The sequence below is a fragment of the Amphiura filiformis genome, chromosome 11, assembly GCF_039555335.1.
Source record: "Amphiura filiformis chromosome 11, Afil_fr2py, whole genome shotgun sequence".
Taxonomy (NCBI): domain Eukaryota; kingdom Metazoa; phylum Echinodermata; class Ophiuroidea; order Amphilepidida; family Amphiuridae; genus Amphiura; species Amphiura filiformis.
The window spans coordinates 24,708,652-24,731,022 of record NC_092638.1 but is presented as its reverse complement, the minus strand read 5'-3'; the positions used below and the strand labels follow the sequence as shown (position 1 = coordinate 24,731,022).

Genomic DNA, 22,371 nt, shown 5'->3' with positions numbered 1-22,371 from the left:
GGTATTCAATTGTCTATTCTGTTTGAAAGTTATACTCCCTGGATTTTAAATGGAATAGCCCATTGGTACAGATGACAAGCAGCACATATAATTTTAGAATTCTTAAATATCAATTGCTGCCTCCACATTTTCCTGCAGTGTAATAAAAAATTGGAATTCTATAAATCACTTTAAATGGGCAAACAATAACCATCTGGCAAAATGCATTGATTTTGGAAACTACATCAATCATTTTCTGTTAGCGTCTAATACACGTACAATTCAACAGTAGAGCAATATTTAATTTAATTTTTATGATGTTAAATGTTTATTTTTCTTCAAATATGTGTCTGCCTTATTCAATTTTAGCCCCTTTTCAAGGACTCCATAGTAAGGAAATAAGTTTTTATTTTAAATGACTTTCATGGGTGATCCTGTTTTAACAAAATCAATGTTTGGAACTGTTATTATTATTTATTTAAAAAAACAATGTTCAAAGCATTTTTTGCAAGTGTGAAGCTCATCCCATTATAATTATAATAATGAGGGATTCGATAGAGCGCCCAACATAAAATTAAAATTCATTTCATGCAAAACACTATATTTAATAGTTGAAAATAATTGAAAAATGCTTCAATATTTTGAAATATTTTGTGTATCCATATGTAGGTCCTCGTTTGCAGGTATTTACAAACACACACCCCCACATACACAAACTTACTTTTGAGCAGCGCCACCTATACCCATAACACTTACTATAACATTTCTTCTTCTTTTTTTCTTCATTTCACAGTTTTCATGGATCATGGGCGTGGTTTGGGTGGTAGCTGTTGCCTATTTCATCATGCCAGCCTATGGATGGAGGTGGCTTCTAGTTGTGGCTGCATTGCCTTTGCTTATTTTTATAACTTGTTGCTATGTAAGTACATACATAATATGACATGATCTGATCCAATCAGACTGAAGGTGGCAATTATGAAATTGAGATATTGACAAATCCAATTTCACACATTCCTACACCTCAATCTCACCTAAAATGTGAAATGATGCGGCCTTGAAGGGTATTTTAAACTGCATTCTATCACCCGTGTTACACGTAGACAAAAGAATGATGACAGTTTACAACACAAAAGAAACTAACATCAAATTTTAAGCGGGTTTAATCCACCCAATTGGGCACTCACAACACCTGTTTGGTGCATGCGGGGACCCAAAATGGCCGACCAAATCCTGACCATGACTTGGATCGTTGGATTCGTCTATAGGTAAATAAAAAGTTGGGAGTGAAAAACAATACAAAATATAAGAAATTAGACATAAAACATTTTAAGTATTTACAGTCCGATACATTGTCTTTGCATCTGCATCAGCCAAAACATTTCTTTCTTAGATTGAACAATCATGTTATTTTCAACTTTATTTTGTTCAGGAGATCAGAGTCGCTTGCACTTGCGTTCCGGCATTCCCCTCTCATGAAATCTCATGTTATCATCAAACCATTTGAAATTGAGTCTGTTCCAGACATTGTTTGTCAAGAATGTTGCGCACTCTGATGTCATTCTATAGCCTGTTTGTTAGGATCCTCAAGCATTACTAGATCGCAAAGTTCATGATTCAAAGCAGTCTTGAAATCTTCCATGTCAAGATCTTTCTTCTCATGACCGCTCTTCTTTCTGGAACTTGTTTTAGCTTATTGATGGGTGATCTGAACCATGTTGGTTTGGGGGACACACTGCATTTAGTCAACAGATTGTCTTCAACACGACAGATCACATGGTCTGTGATATGACCCGACTTTTGAGTATAGGGCTGCCAACAAATTGATGTAAATCAATTTGAGACAGCGTTGCGAGATAATGTGAAACATCATGCTTTATAGATGGATCATGCATCCACTTGAATGTTCAAGTCTCCCAAAATTAAAGGGTTTCCAAGTAGATTTACTATGTAACACAAAAACATTCAAATTCTTTCAAAAATTTAGCTATATATTAAAACCATGATCCTTGGACGGTGGAGGAGGGTAAATAGCTGTAAGCAAAATATCTTAGCAATATCTGTCACACATGCATGCTCTAAAGTGGTGTCTGTGTTATTAATGAGAGCAGTCAGAGAAATACTCGAGTTAAGATTGGATTTATAAATTTTGCAATACTGCCATGTTTGTCACTGATTCTGGAGAAACTAAGAAGGGAATATCCAGATGGTGTGCATTCCCCTATAACGACCCGGGATGACGACTGGGTCCTATTCACCAAGCCATGACTCTGTGATTACAAAAATGTCCACATCTGAATCAAGTATCTAGTCATAAAGTGTTATAGTTTTATTGCGCATTGATGGAGCGTTCCAGACATTTTTATACAGGAATTTCTTGAATCCAAGTGGAATATTGGTAACATTTGTTCAGATTAATGCCATCATGGTTTGGAAGAATGATGAGAAGGGATGATTTTGTTAATTCTATGTTTTGTCCTCCTCGTTTACCACATTTGCGCCACAGTAAGTGTGTTTGGCTTGCTGTGTTTTGTTTACAATATGAGGGATGAAGTTTCATGCCCATGGCAAGAGTTTGACAGGATGTTCAATGTTTGTAATCTGTTCAATGATTATGAAGAAAATTGCAACATGAATCTTGCACTCAGGCAGATCTATGTAATAAAATATCGTCTACCGATGATTAAATATTTTAATTGTTGTGTGCAATCATGATAGCTGTGATTAGTGAAAATACAAAAGTGACAATTGATTAATCACAAAATCCTGTGATTGCCATTTGCTTTTTATAAGCTATGCATCACATTAGCTTCCGCTGTTGAGTATCAATTCAGCTGTAAGATTAAAAGTCTTTCTGAAATGGGATCTGGAGCTTTTCCCTTTTCCCCACCAATACTACATGTATCCTTGGAACAGCAGGGAAGTGGAATCACAAAACACTGTGAGAGCTGCAAAGCCATGGAAATGTCTTTTTTTCTCAGGTGGGGCTTTATTGGATATTTTGTGGTGTCATTCTTTGCCTGTTCTAGAAGTAATTATGCAATATATGATGATGGATTACCAAGAGATAAATTATGACCCTTGTCCGTAGAAAAGCTTGAGACATTCTTCGGCTAACATTTATTGGTTTGAAGATTCGAAATGTGATGATGAGTACCAAGCAGTCGCTCAATAAAAACCCAAGACCCAATTAACTGCAATTGTCATTTTCATTTATTCTATTATTTTCAATGTTACCATTTTTCTTACTGCAGTTTTTACCAGAGAGTGCCTATTACCATGTGGCCTGCGGTAACAGAGAAGCAGCCTTGGAAATACTACAACAAGTAGCCAAAACCAATGGTAAACCTATGCCTTTAGGAACACTCAAATGCGGATCTGGTTCTGTGAGTAAATCTTTTTCATACGGTTGTCTATTGAAAGTTATTATACTTAGTTCTCTGGGTTAATGGGATGAACAAATTGGTTGGGAAAAAAACCAGAAAACAAACCAGTGCATCTGGCCGGATTCAAACCGGCGACCTTTGTAATACTAGCACGACGCTCTAACCAACTGAGCCACAGAGGCACGCTGGAGAAGAGCAGAAGATATAAATCTATAAGTATTAGGTTCCAATGATGTTTGTCACAATCCTATCAGAAGACATCAGAGCTGCATATTTATAACAAATGTATACACACATTCACATAGGTATGAAAGTTATTATACTTAGTTATCTGAGTTAATAGGATGAACAAATTTAAATCTTTCCCGAGTAGCCAGTGAACATAAGCATTGGAAAAAAAGGTTGTCTATTCTTCCCTCAATTTGCTAATAAAGGGCAGGGAATAATTTTTCACTTTTGGGTAAAGCTCAATGATCTTTATATGTACTTGCAGCAGGCTTCCCGTTAGTGTGCGTCATTGCGTCCAGACGCGTATTTTACAAATTTGGACGCAAGTTCACATGGCTAATCAAGTATTTTGCGTCCATGTGGCCGCAGACAAAACTTCGCAATTTAATCATTAATTGATGATAAAAATAAGAAATTGTTTTATTTTTACGATAATAAAAGCCCCAAAATTTTGACCAACCTGCTAAGAATTGAAGTAAATTCTGCAATATTTGTAAATGCAACGTCAGGAAATCGTGCACTTTTTGCATGCTTTCCGTCGCGATCGCTGTTTGATGGGGAAAGTCCCAATTGATGCAATTGTTTGTTTACAAAGCATGCTGAACTGACGACGTGCAGTTAATGTTCATTTAGTTATTTATCACAACCTGACAATATTCAGTTTTTAATATTTTAAGTTTATTTTTTCATAAATAATCTATGTTTCCTTTATTAGTATTATTGTTACGATGAATCAAAGCAATTTTGAAGACAAAATCCAAATGATAACCATTTTTTGTATTATTTGTGGCAGCGCATGTTTTAGCTTTTATAGCATCATCAACAACACGTGGATCAAAGTAAAAGTAAAACCCGGAAGTAAAAGTACGAAAATTTGCTAAAGATTGACAGACTTTGCGCATGTTTTTGCAGCTGTTTCTGACCATGTTTCGGACAAAAACTGATGCAGAAATGAGAAAAATTATCATTGCGACTGGAGGTGGAATATCACGGCGAAAATTTTATTTCAACAATCAACATTTGATGAGGTAGACCCGGGGTACGTGTGTTAGCAACGAGGGGTTGCCGTTGCGTTTCCCGGTATGATTAATCGTGAATTTCAGATGGACGCACAAAAATCTGTCTGGACGCAAGTTTTTTCAATCTTGTCAGCAAACTTGCATCACACATGACGCACATTTTAAAACCCTTAACGGGAACCCTGACTTGCAGTATATACATCTGTGCATTGTATATTTTTAAAGTTCTGTTTTAAGCATCTGTTATATTAATTCCTTTTTGCTTTGTTTTCTCCATTGCAGAATGAAAGGGGAAATTTCAGGATCTTTTTATTGATAAGAAAACTGGCATAACTACTTCATTGCTCTTGTTTATTTGGTAAGTTATGTATTATTAGTAAAATATTTTTAAACAAAAATGTTGGCATAACACTGGAGACAGGTAACTCATTACAATTGAAATGCAAGACAAGCAAAGTAAGTGAGTCCCATTGCAAACTTTGAAGAATACACTGGCATGGCAATCAAACCGGAGACCTGTGTACTATATGACCACTAGATTACCAGATCTCCCTGAGGAACAAGGCCAAGGCTGAAACCAGTACCTAGTTAGGTATACAACACATGCACAACATATAACACAGTAGGGCACTGGAACACAATATCAATTTTGATCACTACTCTAGCATTTACTTGTTTTAATAACTTGACAAAGTAAAAGTATTGTTTCACTTTAATTTTACTTTGACACTCTTTAGACAGTTTGAAATGTTTTGTATAATTACTATAACCATTACATATTATATTTTACAGGTTTACAATGGCTTTTGTTTATTATGGTATAGTTTTACTCACAACAGAGCTGTTTGCAAAAGGACACTCATGTGCAGGTAAGCACAGCATTAATTAAAAGCTTTTGAAAACATCCATGGAGGTCACACAGGAATCGTAGTCAGCTAAGCTTTCTGGACACAATGTTTGTATATCGAAAATGGCATAGGGTTATAGTTTGTACTTAGTGTTAAAAACTTGCCTGTGGTTACACGCATGGGTGTGTGGGGGATTATATATATACCTGGTGGAACATTTGTAAGATGTGTACTAACCTTATATGGACGACTTCAATCCTGTTTTTTATTTGATATCACCAAATGGTACTTATGCAAATTATTGTGGAAAATAAAGGTTATCTACTTACATAACTTTATGCCGTAAAATTAAATATTAAAAAAAAAATGATCTGACAAGATCTGATCCACTCATATCAATGTATGACATTTTGAAAACTGTAATGCCATTTCTTATAAATACCTAAAGTTTACTGATGTTGAAATCCCCACATGACTGGCATACTTGGTTGCAAAATTATGACCATTTCATTATGATTTTATTTAAAAAAAACCCATTTTCTTGCTCCTTTTCCCCCTATATTATCTCAATTTCATTATTGCCAACTTTGGCCTGATTGGATCAGATCCTGTCACATATAGTGAACCAAAATAACATAAAACCTTGATAAAATAAAGTTATTTAATGACGTAGTGTGTCATTTGATTTACTCAATAGTGACCCCTCAATTTTTGTGAATTTCTACTTTTTGCATGATTGTAATGCCCAATGGTGTACTAAAATACCACATGTAAGATTAAGCTTGAAGTACTTCAAGAGTTTTATATTAAACCCAGGAAGAATTTTTATAGTAAACCTGGGATCCTGTTTTTTTCTCACTGTGTTCACCGATCAAAATGATTGGCGATGGCTGAAATATGTTGTGCATGCGTGAATCATTGATGTATAAACTGTGTATATCCTTTATAGTTATACATCATTTTTATACATCCCTGTCTGAAGCAACGCTCACTAACGATCTGCGAGCTGGTACACATGTTGACAATAATTATAAGCGGTAGAATGAAATTCTTTTTTTCAGCTCAAAAGCTCAAAATTAAAGGTGGCATAAAAAATGTGATAGTGAAAACTAACATTTTGTGGCAAACAAAATAAGAATCAATTCTTTATGGAAATTGCACATTATTGCTTTAAAATTTTTTTTTATTGGTAACATCATATATAAATAAATATTTCTTAAACACTTAAATTATATTACTGTTTTGATTTTCCTACAGCTTCTGCAGTAGATTCAAGTGCAAATTGTTATGACAGCTGTGTTGTGTTAACTAAACAGGACTATGCAAATTTAATGTATACTACATTAGCTGAATTCCCTGGTATGTATACACATTTGATATTATCAGATCAGTGAATATGTCACCCATGTACATCAATCCCAGGGGGACAGGGGGACATGTCCCCCACCTTTTGGCAAAATCTTTTCAGCCACTTTTTAACAATTTTGGCCGGGTGTCCCCCCCACATTTTAAGCCGGATTGGCGCCAATGATGTCACCTGTCCTCGGGGAGGGGAGAGGGGAGTCATACTTAAGGCACGTAAGGCTTGGAAATAAGTGGCCTGTTTCTTGGGGCTTATGTTATAGTTTAGGGTTAGGGTAAGGGTTATGGTTTATAACTATGTTATTGGGTTTATGGACTAATGACCTTTGGAACTATCTACCTGTAACCATTTCTCGACTAACATTGATGACCGGTAATATGTCACTTGGTTCAAAAAGATGGAATTAAAAAGACTAGTTTGCGTCTGACGTCATCTGTCAATCCAACTCGAGCACAGTTTGTTTACAAGTGTCGTTATGATTTTCTGAAGGCACTATGTCAACAATACCTAGAAAAGTGGCTTTTTGCCTTGTAAAAGTATGCCATTTTCTGCGATTCCTTTTCGATCAGTACCAGGTGAATCGACCTTCTTTTTGCGTGCTATTAACCAATCAAGAGTCGTGAGGGAATTGAATTGACAGTGTCGACAAACACGAACTCTGTCTTTATACCCGCATGCGAAGCATGGACGGGTATCTTCCCATCCTGTGGTTTCTTCTCCTCCTTTTCCTCCTTCTCCATCAAACACAACATTCTGTCAAGGCTAGCGCTAAAACTACAAAGGCCCTGGAGCCCATATGTGGTACACGTATGGGCCCTACCAATAGAAGTGCCTTTTGCCCATCTTGGCCCCAGAGGTCAAGGTCACGGGCCCCAGGGGCCCAAATGTGAAAATACAAAGCACGCCATTTCTCATCAAATGAAGCAGCCTCAGGGCCCTGAGTTGGTACACTGATAGCCCTAGGGGTACTCTATATTTACAAATATACAAGAGCCCCATATGTTATATATTATGGGCCCCAGGGGCCCAAATGTTAAAATATGGTGCAACAGATTGACAAGCCTAGCTCTAAAAGTACAAAATCACTAGGGCTCATAAGTGGCATATGTATGGGCCCTAAGTTGTAGATGTGCCTTTTGCCCATTTTGGCCCCAGATGTACAAGGCTAGGGGCCCCAGGGGCCCAAATGTTAAAACAAAGGGCCGGCCGTTTCTCAGCAAATAAAGTAGCTACAGGGTTCAGATTTGGTATACAGATAGGTCTTCAGTATTATATTTTCATATGTATATATGAACCCCATATGTCACATAATATGGGCCCCTGGGCCCCAAAGCAGCTAAAACATAGGGCCGGCCGTTACTCTGTAAATAAAGCAGCTTTAGGTCTCAGAGTTAGTACACATATTGCATCTTAAAATCACATTGTTATATGTACATGTGAGCCCCATATATCACATTATATGGGCCCCAGGGCTCCAAATCGCTAAAACATAGGGCCGGCCGTTACTCAGTAAAGGTCCGTTCATACTACCACCGCATTTGCGATGCGGTGCTTTGCAATGCGATGCCTTGCCGCACTGCATCGTACTGCAAACTACTGCGTTGCGATATCGCAATAAGGTTAAATACATTTTAACCCGAAATGCGGCGACTTGCGTTGAGTTGCGGCAAAAAGTAATCGATATATCGGCATCGCAAAGCAACGCATCGCAAATGCGGTGGTAGTATGAACGGACCTTAAATAAAGCAGCTACAGTGCCCAGCTTGAGTATACTGATAGCACTAGAGAATTAAACTTCAACATATATGTCCATGGACCTCATAAGTCAAAAATTATGGGCCCCAGGGCCCCACATGTTAAAACAAAGGGCCGGCCGTTTCTCATCAAATAAAGCAGCTTCCGGGCTCAGAATTTGTACACAGTAGCACCTGAGAATTATATTGTTACTAACACCCCAATACCCCCTCCCACACACGTGGGACTAAACAGACATATCCGTATTATAATTATTAATATAATAATTGGAAATACCAGCGTGAAGCCTTAAGGCTGTTCCAGTTAAATTACATACCCATTGGCTGTTCCATTTAATTTACATACTCCCTCTGAAATGGTCTCAAAATAGGCTGTTCCGTTTAATTTACATACTCCCTCTGAAATGGCTGTTCCATTTAATTTACATACTCCCTCTGGAATAGTTTTCCCCTAATCATATTGTATAGCCTCACTGTGAATAAGAGAGACTGACAACGGCAATCTATGGAGAGACAACTCCCCTGGGAGGGACTTTTACAAGTTCTTTATTTGCGAGAGTGCAGCAAATAAGGACTGTAAGTTTGGGTACACCGATAACATGCGGGTATAGCCGTATTTGTGTACAAATATATAGCCTTCTAGTTAATTCTTCTTCTTCTTCTTCCTTATAAGTGCCTCCCTCATATGTATGAGTATTATCGCACTGCGTACAGACAAGCTGTACTTATTTTTACTCTGGAACCTAGAGTAGATGAGTGTATTTTTGAAGTACAGTCAACAGTACTGGGATGATCCCCTGCTCTTTTCGAATAGCCTCAGACGTTCTTTAGCGTGCACACTGCATTAATGTGAGAAAATATGCATGTACAGGACCGACAGCTTAAAGTGCCCTCCGAAGCACTAAGCAAGTAGAGTGAAGTGTCTTGCTCAAGGACACAAAGAGCCAGCCGAGCTCAGGCGGACCAGGGATTCAAACCCTTGACCCTTGGATTCACAGTCCAATGCCTTAACCGCTAGGCCACACTCTCCTCATAGTCCATAACTGATCATAAAATGAGTGGCTCCTTAAATCTTTCTTTATTTATAGACCCAAATGTTTTTTTGCAAAGCGCATCGCACAAGTAATAACACAATGATTTTTTAGTCATATAAAATCAATTTAAATTTTGTTATCTAACATTGGGCTATTCCAGTTGAAATCTATACACCCTATGGAAGACATGACCTTAATCTCCAATACAGGGAGTGTAGAATTCAAATGGAGTCACACATTCAGATAATCCCATTTGAAATTCCCACTCCATGTGTGGAAGATTATTATTATTATTTCAACTGGAATAGCCCATTTTGCTCATTATACAGGCTGTATGTTATTACCACAGAATTAAAGACAGAGAATCGGGACTCGACCGCCATCTTGATACAGGCATGGAGCAAAAATTGGGGGTATTCGGTTTCCCTTGGAATGCACTTGGGACATTCGTTGTCATGCAAGCGCAACATGGATGAAGGGCGCATTTGAGAGATGCACTTGATGCGACCTGCACGCGAGTACCAAGACGCTTCAGATGAGATGCAGAATTGTTTTTGTCTCCGCGCACCGTCGGCAGGGATCCGAATACCCCCAATTTTCTCCCCATAGCTGACGGCGCGATTGTACGTGGCGGTATAGGGAGTCCCTGTTCTCCTTATCTAAATCTGTGGCTATTACTGATATCATTGAAATACAATTCCGTTTACAATCCACACTCCCCCTGTGGAAGATTTTGGAAATATCTTCAACAATAATGGGAGCATGAATTTCAAATGGAATTAACCAACTCTTTTTGAAACTCATCCTCTCTCAGTTGAAGATTCATGTTGAATCTTTCTCATAGGGTGTATGAAATTCACATAGAGCTGCCTAATGTGTTCATTCCATTTGAAATTCATACTCCCCATGTTGAAGATATTTGTTACTTTTATGTTCCTAATATCAGTCTTTTAATTCACTATATCTGTCACTTTCATTTTAGGTACATTGTTAACGCTAAGCATCATAGATTACGTAGGACGTAAAAAGACCATGTCCATACAGTATGTCTTCTGTGGAGGATCAATCTTTCTTCTATTTATCTGTACAGAAAAGTAAGACATTAGGCTATTCCAATTGAAATCCCTACACCCCTATGGAAGATCTGACCTTAATCTTCTGTAAAGGGAGTGTGAATATCAAATGGGGTTACCTGAATGGGTGACTCCATTTGAAATCTACACCCCATGTGTGGGAGATTAAGGTCATGTCTTCCCTAGGGGGTGTATGAACTTCAACTGGAATAGCACATTAAGGAGGTTGATTTTCAACTTTTTTTAGATATTTGATTTGAAACAAATGGAGATATCTGTGACTTGCCATAACATTAACTACCATGCAAAGAAAAAAATTCTACCATGAAGCATTTTTTGAGGAAATCCATTTTGATTTTCAAAAATAAGCCTGTCGAATTCGGCAGCTTTGCACCTCATTTACTATGGGAAGTTTGTATGTGATATTAAGTTCCTATGTTTTTGGAACTTTTTTTGGTATCAATATTTTACATATGAAAACTGTTTCATTCCACTGATGTGAAAAATAACCATTATGTATCAGATGCCAGAAAGTCATTCAAATTTAACCCCTTATCACACCTGGGAGTGCTGTATTTTTGTACTCTTCAACCCCAAGATATGCCACTTTCTTGCTCATTATGTTTAACTTAAAAATTGTTCCAATGTTATCCACACAAGATATAGGAGTCGATCATTCTAATATCAACAATAACATAATATAGTTCTCACTTTCAATGACCCCACTTCTGCTTAGATTCCAAGGTCATCATAATGTTGAGTGTAAGATCCCTTAGAAGCAAAGGAAGGTCTCATCTGACGACTCACAGTTTTTGCTATGATGTGATTCTGCCTTGCTTCCAGACCATACACAGTGTGGGCAGCTTCAGATGTCAGCTTCACAGCTCTTTCAACACTCTGGGAATGTGAAGGCAGGTCAGGCAGCTCTAATTTGGAACCATTCAGCAATACTTCTAAGCTTCTTGAAGCACCTGGTCAGGAATGTTTTCTGTCAGCTCAGATCCCACTTTGAGACAGGCTGATAAGTTCCAACCAATGGGTGGCTTCAGTATTAATTTGTGTGATCTTCTTTAAGCGCTTCTTTGCTGGCTCTTCACTTCTAATAGATAGAGTGCAGTTTCTCTCACTTCTAAATCATCAGACTTCACCATGGAGTACAGTATAGTCTCAGAAAGCAATGCAAATGCATTGTACTTGAGGTTCCTGAAAGCGATAAATTGGATCTCTTCAGACTGCAGCTTGATCTTCTATATAGATCATGTTGAAAATGTACAGCTGCTGGTTATGGAACTTGCTGTCCCTTTTGATCTCAAACCAACTTGCTGCATACACTTCAACAATGAACTTGATAGCATGGTGAAGCATTTCTTGTAATTCTGCAGGATAAGCACCTCTGGTCCACAGGCCCATCAGTCTTATTGCTAATGTCAACCAACGTGCATGATTCAATGGTCCTATCTTCCAGGCTGCAAATCTTGGGCTGACCTTTCCATGGGAAATGCCATTAACATACTCTAACAGAAGCCTCTGGTCACTACTGAGATCATCCAGTGACTCTCCATCCAATTCCATCTGGCCAAGGGGGCCGTTCACCTTTGTGAAATTCACCTGTGCTGTGGCAAATCCTGATGATCAGTTTCACACAATTTTCCCAGGGGGCCAGTGAAAGTGGATGGACTTTCAGTAATGTCATCAAGGTGCTTAAATACTGTTCTGAAAAGAAGCTCATTCTGGTGAAGTGAACAGCCAATGGTGTGTAGTTTCCAACAGAGTAGGCCTATGAGATCTCCATGTGATTGTGGGAAAAATTAGGCCTATATGAAAATTATATTCTACTAAATTATATAGGTTGGTTGTTTCATTATCATATTTATCTTAAAAACAAACTACCCTCAACATCTTCACATCCTGCTTTATTACTGACGGTTTTTCATTTGACCTCTGTACCATTCCTAAAAATTGACATAGGCCTAAATAGCAATCAATTAAGACAATTGATGGTGACATCATAATCATTAGATTTTGGTACTTATACTGATGATATTGTGCCAGCAATAGAGAAAAGAAACCGTTGCCTTCAATGTTAAAATACACTGATACCAAATAATGAGCTGGGCTGTGTTTATAATTCCTATAATACAAGTACTTATAAATCAGTCCATAATCTCCCATAGTATAACACTGTGCAAGGTTGCCGAATTCGACAGGTTTATTTTCCAAAATATATTTTGGATTTCCTCAAAAATTGCAGCGATTTCCACGAAAATGACTTGTTGCAATGGTGTTTCTACATGGATTCACAGATATCTCCACTTGTTTCAAACCCCAGTTCCAAAATCAACCTCCCTTAATAGCACATTGCTAGTCAGATCTCAACACAAATTCCGGGCATTTTAAATAAGACTGAATCAGAATATTTAATGGAATTTGAAAGTTTCATTCTGGATTTAAAACATACATGTAACTATCTCTTGTTTTAGCACATGTTACCAAATTTGGGGTAACACATTATGTCCTTGTATTCTTTGCATGTTATATATAGTGGGTGATGGAGCATTTTTAGGGGGCTTGGAATGTTTGTTTTATATATCCCAACTGTCGATACATCATTGTCCAGGCTAAGGCTCAACTGATAATCGGATCAGATATCTTATCGGCCAGAAAAAGTCTTCAAGGTGCGGGAACCCTGTAAAAATCAAAATCAGATAGGTGGACAAAAGTCTGATGGTACATTGTAAGCAGGGATGCAAGTTTTCTGCAAATTTCTAAATTTCCAGAAATTTGGCCTTATGAAATAAAATTCTGGAAATATGAAAAGAAAAAAAAAGATTTACATTTCCAGAATTGGATGATGATATTTCATCATAAAAAGAGCAAAAGTATTTTTAGGGAGGGGGTGATACCCATAGGCTATTCCCTGGACAAGCTTCCATATATGTTCCAAAAATTAAGCTATTACCCACTTGCATCATTATGTAAGTAATTGTGAACTATGAGTCAGGGTCATGTCAATATGTTCTCTCTTTCATCAGTTTCCACAATGTCTTTTCCTTCTCTTTTCAGAAAGTGGTTACTGACACTATTTCTATTCATTGCAAGGGGACTTATATCTGGAGCATTCCAAGGCATTTATGTCTACACACCTGAGGTAAGTTACGGACATATCATACTAGGCAGACACTAGGAACATATATTTTTGTGACATAACCTCAGAAAAGCGATTGTCGATATCTGATTGATAAGTCCCTAACATGCCCTAGTATCAAATTGCAACCACTTGACTTGAAGGCAACGTTGTCGCTACATCGCTGGCCATGACTGGACGCTGGTAATGATAGTGAAAATGCTACCAGTGTGTGATTACCAGCGATTTTTAAAGCACACATGATTTTTAAATCACACACTGCGACTGCTAGTATGTTTTAGGTGTAACTAAGCCATTTGTTATGATTCACATTGGTTACGGCGGTACAGTGAGCATGAAAAAGAATGCACAAGAGCTGACAGCGATGGTCCATTGTGAACAATGGATAATGGTCAAAGAGCTGGTGCACTAGAAGAATATGGTAAAATAAGTGTCTTCTTTTAACCTCAAGTCGTGATTTTGTCTTCTTATCATGTAGGTATACCCCACACATGTAAGAGGCATTGGTCTTGGAACCTGTGGGTCTATAGCTAGGATTGGCTGTATAGTAACTCCTTTTGTAGCTCAGGTAGGTAATTATGACACAATACAGAGGTCAGGTCATAATTTTGACCTCAGTCTCATTGTGTTGATACTACGCTTTACTCTGTACAGTACGTGTATTGTTATAGAAGGCCCCACTATGGGCTGTGTGCATTGTAATGTACAAAAAGTAGGCTAGGTTTGGAGCAGTCACCTCAGATTGCGCTCTGTCTACATTTTAGATATTCATCTTGGATTATCATCAGGCACACCTTTTTTTAAACGGAAAATTGTCATTTCACCTCAAGTATAGATCGAGATAGTGGGTAGCTATGGGATCATGTCATAAATAACTGGTATATTATGGATGCTGTGAGGGAGCATGAGTTATTAGAGAGTATCCCTGAAATTAGAGAATTAAATTTTATCGTCAGGAGTATGTCAAAACTATGCTGAATGATGTTTGATGATTATGTCAGCAGGACTGCATTTTCATTCAATTATTTTTAGTTCAATGCCATTTGATCAATATTCAAATTATTTTTTCTTTGACATCTGCCCTGATGTTACAGGTATTACTAGGCTACTCTCCTCATGGCGTCATTGGCCTGTATGGAGGGATATGTTTTGCTGCAGCTTTAGCAATAACATTACTACCGATTGAGACTAAAGGAAGAAAAATGATTGTGAGTATGATAATTGTGTAATATTGAATGACTTTGAGGGTGATACAAGAATAAATTTCATAGACTATAAAAATATTGTACAAGTTGAAGATGAATACATGTACTATTAGTTATTAGGTGAAGCGGAGGTATGGTACGGGAAATTATTGTGCACAAAGTGTTCGGCTTCACCCAGTATGACACCAAGCGCACAATAATTTTCCGTGCCAGACTGACGCTGAATGTAATAACAAATTTATCATACCACTAAGTCATACTAAATATTGAAATTATTAATTTAAGCGTTTTAATTGTTGCCAAAAATTGGATGACTGTTCCGTGTATTACGTCTCGTATGCATTTTGTGCGCCTGGTATATGCAAATTGTGCCGTATCTCGCCATAAATGCGTATTGTGCTTATGCAATACGCTCTCACTTTTATTTGTCACTTTGTTTTTATTTTGTTATTTCTGCCAAAATACTTTTAAAAAATGATGTTCTACTTTTTCAAATATGCCAGAAACTTGCTAACATGCATTTGGAGGTTCTAAACTCAGTGCATGGAAAAAATTCAATACCAAATTCCATATATCAGTTTTGTCTGAACAATAAAAAACTTGGAAAAATATTTTTGTTCAGTTTCATTTTTATAAGTGAATTAAATTTCTATTTATTTATTTCTATTAATCTTGATTAACCATTTTATGTACCAAAAGAGCACAAGAGCTGGACTTGAGGGTTATGATAGCTTTGAAACAGAACTGGAACCCTTTTTCACAACTATTTACCGTATAATACTTGCATATATTAAGAGGTAAAAATTTGGTTGTAACAAGTTAAAATGGACAGTCATCATAGGTTTTGGAATGTGGCCACTAACTCCAGTAACACTTAATTTTTTTTCATTATTGAAGAGATTCATCAGGATTACAATAATCAGATTTCAAAGTTTTCATAGTATAATTCTAAGAAAAAACTAATGTTTTCCATACAGGACTCTCAGTCAATTGAAATGAAATCTTGAATTATACTATTAAAATTTTGTAATCAATTTTTTTTTTCAGTTTGAAATTACATCAAGTTCCAGGAATAAAATTTGCAACTCTCTTTGCTATTGCGCTATTCTATGAGATGAAATCCATACAGCCCCTATGAAAGACATGACCCTAACCTCACACGCAGGGGGTGTAGATTTCAAATGGAGTCACCCATTCAGGTAACCCCATTGGAAATTCACACTCTCTGTGTGTGAGATTGAGGTCATGTCTTCCATAGGGGTGTATGGTTTTCAATTATTGCGTTTGACTAGCCATTAGTATAGGATAAGGCCTAATATCGAAATGTTATAATATAGTAATAATCAATTTAAGGGCACTATTTCTTGTTCTGGTGAATTCTGATATGCTGAAAATCTGTATTATACTATAAGCATTGAGGGCCTTCTTCAATGTTCATGAAGAGAATGAAATTGCACTTATTTTCTGAGGAAGGAAGGTAATTATCCATTTGATGCTTAAAACCTCAAAAAGAAATTAATAGGGTCTGATCAGTGGCGTGCCGTCATAGGGGCACGGGTGGGGGGCACATGCTCCCACATCGATTTGAATCTTTAGAAAATCCCATAGAAAAATGGCCAAGAAAACGGCCTGTGCCCCCCAATCATGGTCGGTGCCCCCCACTTGCTCTACGCCACTGGGTCTGATTCACTGTAACTTAGCATAGATTGTGAGTTGCAGAATTTACTTCTAGTATTTTGGTTCATAGATTTTTCAAGTATTATACAAATACAACATGTTTTTCGGGGAAGTAGTCAAAACTACTGGTCCCTCGGTGTTGGATGATTTGACTACTTCCCGGCCAGCGTCAGCGGAAGTAGTCAAATCATCAACACCGAGGACCAGTAGTTTTGACTACTTCCCCGAAATGAAACAATGTTGTATTTGTTTTACTATACCTCATAAATATTTTCACTATCACGGTAAAATCGTAAACAAAAGTCACCACTTTCCATCATCTCTAACTGATTGCCAGTCTCCTGATGAAGGTTGGCGTTGTGAGGGGAAATTTCATAGTACGTCTTAATTTTGTGTTGAGATCACAGTTTAAAATAATGAATTATAACTCTTTGTTTACCTTCAGTAGTTTTATGTGTTTGAATGTGTACATTACTGTTTGATGCATGCAATTTGGCTTGTAATTGCATTATAAGGGATGAAACCATGGGAAATATTTATTGATCTTGGTGTTTTTATTTATAAGTTGGTATATACCATATTGTCTGTAATAAATGCCCCGAGGGCGTGGCGTTGCATTTTTTCCAAAAGGGGGCTTTTCTTGAAGGTGAATTGTCAGTGAAAAAAACTTCAAAATCGGGTTAAATTTTCCAATGGTGTTCCTGTAGAAAGGCGGGATTTACAACTATAATAACGCTAACTACCATGGCGGCGCTCACAGAAATCAAGTGGAAAGTGATATGTTGGTGGTAAATACAACAAAATTACACCCGTAAGTGCATCATCAAGCAAGAATCTGGTGAAATTCTACCATAATTAGGCAATGGAATGGATGGAAGTGGATAGAGTGGAGCGTTTATTACAGACTATACGTTATGATACATAATAATATTTGTGATATTTTGTGCTTTTGTGTTTTACACACCATACTATTTCTGTTATGTTTCCAAGATGGGTGTTTGGTTTTGACCTAAATCAATGCAATATATTTACACGTTTATTTTTCTTTTTTCTTCGTTTTCAGTCACAATTAAAAGAGGCCAAGGCTACCGTTGATAAGGCTCTTCACCACGATATCACGTAATAAAAACACAACAGAACAGTGGCAACAGGTATCTCAGTTATTTGTTGCTTTCCATATGTTTGTTCCATCATCTAATATATCAGTTGGTCTTCCTGATGACGAGGTGAAATGTTTGCAGCGTATTTTTTGGAGTAAACGGATAGAATCTCATTTTTGTGACTAACAAGTTACTATTTGGATGTCTTGGATTTTAATTAACCATCTCATACTGTGACTAATAATTTTGTTTGAGATATTTGACTAACAATTGACCAGTTGGTCATATTATATTTAACACTGAAAGTCACGCTGAAAATAGCAGAGAACACTGAAATTTCACGTCATACCGTAAACGTTTGCGTAATGGCGCACCTGGGATCCTTTCCTTATGGAGTAAATTTCATGTACAAATAGAGAACTCCCTCCTCTAAAAATTTCAATTAGCTGGTGGGATTTTTATGAGAGGGCACTTTAAGTTTGTGTCAAAGATCCAGTTATGTCAAAGGAGCCCATGGCCCCATTAGGCAAATGTTTATGGTTTTGCAGTACAGTGCTATTCTCAATTGTGTAATTTTTCAGTGTTACTCTAAATTTCAGTGCAGTTTTCAGTGTCAGAGTTTCACAGTGTTGTTTTCATATGTGACACGATGTGGTCCATGGCGGCCAAAGGAGGCATTTTTGAAAATTGAGTTACTGTAATTATTACATTATACATACAATAGGCTATCATTTACTGAAAACACCAAAGTTCTAGCACACTTGGTTCTAAAGTTATGAAGTTTTGTGATGTCTATTTTCTTATGTATTTTATTGTTTTTTTGCTCCATGTTTTTGCCTATATCTCAGTTTCAAATTTGCCGCCTTTGGCCCCCATGGACCAGATCGTGTCACATATTTTGTTGAATATGCAAGAATATGTGATGACAGAAGCAAAATGATTCCAGGGACCAAAATACACAAAGGCGATTTGTCCCCAAATTTCACAATTTTCCCCAAAACAGCCCCTGTGAAAAATATTTATAGATGGCCAAAAGTACATAATTGATTTGGAATCAGAGGTCACATGTAACTTTTTAATATCAACTTGCCCACAAGTTGCAGTGTTTATACAACTTCAATTTTCAACTAACCTATGTTTTGTAAAATATTGCTACTTCATAACTAACGCAAGTTGTTTGTCCACATCATGTATCACATATATATTGGGCTATTCCATTTAAAACCCACACTGCCCCTGTGGAAGATTTAGCTAAAGTCTGTCACAGAGGGAGTATTAATTTTGAATAAAATGGGTAACTTCCATTTGAAATACTCACTCCAGTTGTGGAAGATATAGGCAAAGTCATAATACAGGGGAGTATGGGTTTCAAAATGAATAACTCTGACTAATTACATTTGAAAAACATACTCCCCCTGTGGAAGATATTTCCTAAATCTTCCACAGGGGTAGTGTGGATTTCAACTGGAATAGTCCATCTCGAGTCATATATTGTGCAATATCAGTTTGCAATTTCTTACGGTAAAGCTTACTTCTGCATGCAAACCAAGATGATGAATTGAAAACCTGTGACAGTAAAGTAATATTGAATTGGTTTAACTAAGCCAAGTAAAAAAAGTGATGTATGACCAATTTGTGATGCCGCAAGAATTTTTTTGTTATTTGTTATTTTCAAAAATACTGTAAACATTTCGGGAAAAAGTTAAGTAAATATATCATACCTATTTTTTGTTTGTGTATCCATCATTTTCAACTATATCTCAAAGAAAATGCACTATGCACTACACTATGAAATATAAATACTAGATAATACATGAATACGATCAATAACCTGTCTTAGCGGCCATTTTATACATGGCGGCCATCTTGACAAAAATAACAAAAAATAAGGGATTTATAAAAAAAAATTCGGACAAGAAACAGATAAATTTTTTACTTGGTGTTATGCGTAGATGTTAGCCTTGGGGTAAGAAATCACAATCACGAAATTTGTATAATTACACCATAGGCCTGTTTTTGAAGGCCTATGATTACACTGATTGCCTACTGTGCATGGCATCAGTGTAATATCAGTTGTTTTGACTGAAGAGTTGCTGCTGATCAACTTTTTTGTGATAATTTGCTGACATGCAGGCTATGTAAGGAGATCGGTAACTTGTTGTTTTTAGATATTTTATCGCACAAACAAATATGTGTCTTACTGATGGATAAATGCGGAATGAGTCTTTACACATTATGTATGCTGAGTGCTGATCATCTCATCAGTGTTTCTAGTACATAATTTGTAAGAGAACCTGCTATTGGTTTAAAATTAAATCTTTGGGTATTCACTGACATAGAGGCTATGTAATATTAAGTCAGGTATCTGAAATGTTTGTTTTCTGAAATGTTTGTTTTCATATTGCATAATATCTACCAAACTGATGAACTGATGGGTATAAATATTTATCCTTTAGTTAATAAGAATTCTGTAATCTTGGACAAAAATCCATATGTGTACATCCATATCAAAACGATGCACTTGTCGGATGCTACATGTGTCTCATTTCACATAATAGCTAGGAATACAGAACAGACTCAATTGAAGTTGAGATTACTTCAAATCATCTCCAAGTGACATGGTTAAGGAATGTTCTCTGTATTCCTAAACCATGTGACTTTGGGATGATTTGAAGTGACCTCCACTTGAAATGAGTCTGGTATTTATTCCTCACTATTATGTGAAATGAGACACATGTAGCAGCCGACAAGTGCATCCTTTCACATGATATGGATGTACACATATTACCTGTGTCCTCCTCATTAATATATACAGGCAGGTAATATTTCTTGTATTACCTGCGTAGTCCTAACACATGTGCGTCTGCGTAATATGACTCGCGCGATATCCGAAGACTCATGTGTATACTTCACATGCGGCATGTCTACACTGTTTAAAAGCAAGCAAGAAACTGGCCTGCTTTTCAGTAAGATTATCAAACTGAATTTATTCAGCAAACCAACAAATCGGAAGATATTAGAATTCATGTTCACTAAAGGATAAAATCATTACCTGCTGTTTGTTATCACAAAATACGGGAAATATATACGGTCTGGTGCTGTATTCGGCACCAGACTGTAGATATTTTGTGAACAAACGGAGTAACTATAATAGTTAGTATCTTGATTGAATAATTGCATGTTACTATTCGGAGTACATATTTGATATTGCAATTTCTATCTCCCTAAGTGCCAGTCAATTCCTCAGTACTTGTATATTATTTTGTCTGATGCTGCTATTGATCAAGTCTTTAGGAGATTTTACTGACACAGGCTACGCAAGTACATGTATCTCAACTGAATGTTTGTCAAATTGATAGGTACATATCAAGGGCTTTGTTGCAGAACATGCTATATCCAAAATTGATGTTCTGAGTTTAAAAGTTTGATTCTTTAATTCTTCTTGATTTAATTTTTTGAAACCTATGATGACATAAACACATCTGGCAGGTTAGCACAGCCATGTACAGTAACCATGTCAAAGTTCATGCTTAATGCTGTGCATCCTGGCCATTGGCTTCAAAATACAAAGTCCCAAATTTTGAGATATTATCTCAAAAACCACTGAACCAATACTAGGCTTGCTTGTACTCATTTTAATGTATTTTTCATTCTGGTACCAAATATGGTCATGACAATTTACAATTCTGATATTTTTTATTAAAAAAAAAATCGAAACTTGTCATCTGTAGTCAACACACAAGTGGAAAGAGCTAAATATCAGACCAAATCCAAATTTACATCCGTAAAAAAACAAGTTCTGGCTCTAAGCCTCGATATGTAGTATTAGGAGTAAATATAACATAATCTCAGTAACTACCGTATTTCGTCAAATAGTCGCCCCCCCCTCAAATAAACGCCCCCACCACTTTTTTCAACCAAGATGTTTCAAAAATGCCGATATTTCCATGCTATCTTATGTAGTAAGCTTACCAAGTTGCCCACATGGTAGATAACAGCGTCAATAATTGGCCGGAAATGAACCAGAAGTCAGTGTTTCTAGTTCATATTTCGTCATTTGAGCGTTTTTTATCGTTCTAAAATTGACCTTGAATAAACGCCCCCCCTTGGGAAAATGTAACGCCACCGGGGGCGTTTATTTGACGAAATACGGTATGCTGAGAGATAAACTCATCTGTGTATGTATTCAATTTCATCCGGAATTTAACCAGCTGAAAAAAATCATTGCTGACACAGAAGCTTGCAAAAAAATTTCAGGTATCACAAGTGTTTCTTGTTTTCATATATTAACATATCGTCACTTGATAATTACACAGCTCATTTAGTCCAATTTAGCTTTTATCCTGTTTTTGTGTTTTAGGTAATATCCTTAAAACATTGAGTTATGCAGTTACTAGTATCATAGATCATAGAGTGACGGTATGTTAAAGTATAGACCACTTGACATCATTGTTTATCAACAAAGGCGAGGGACTGGTCTATCGATATGTTTGAACAAATGTACCACTACATTGTTCAATGGCTTTCTTGTACTATATGAAATGTGGTGGGCGATTTAAAATG

General features: G+C 36.8%; 1 protein-coding gene across 1 annotated transcript in view; it reads left to right on the top strand.

Annotated features, from left to right (window-relative positions):
* Positions 1–17,971, top strand: part of LOC140163576 (synaptic vesicle 2-related protein-like) — a 38,333-nt gene extending 20,362 nt beyond the window's left edge. The window contains exons 6-15 of the mRNA XM_072186890.1: positions 773–898; positions 3,231–3,362; positions 4,900–4,967; positions 5,402–5,478; positions 6,715–6,816; positions 10,591–10,702; positions 13,745–13,829; positions 14,305–14,394; positions 14,921–15,034; positions 17,772–17,971. Coding sequence (XP_072042991.1) covers positions 773–898; positions 3,231–3,362; positions 4,900–4,967; positions 5,402–5,478; positions 6,715–6,816; positions 10,591–10,702; positions 13,745–13,829; positions 14,305–14,394; positions 14,921–15,034; positions 17,772–17,831 — 966 coding nt within the window. The 3' untranslated portion in view covers positions 17,832–17,971. The remainder of the gene's footprint in view (positions 1–772; positions 899–3,230; positions 3,363–4,899; positions 4,968–5,401; positions 5,479–6,714; positions 6,817–10,590; positions 10,703–13,744; positions 13,830–14,304; positions 14,395–14,920; positions 15,035–17,771) is intronic.
* The last annotated feature ends 4,400 nt before the right edge of the window (positions 17,972–22,371 follow it).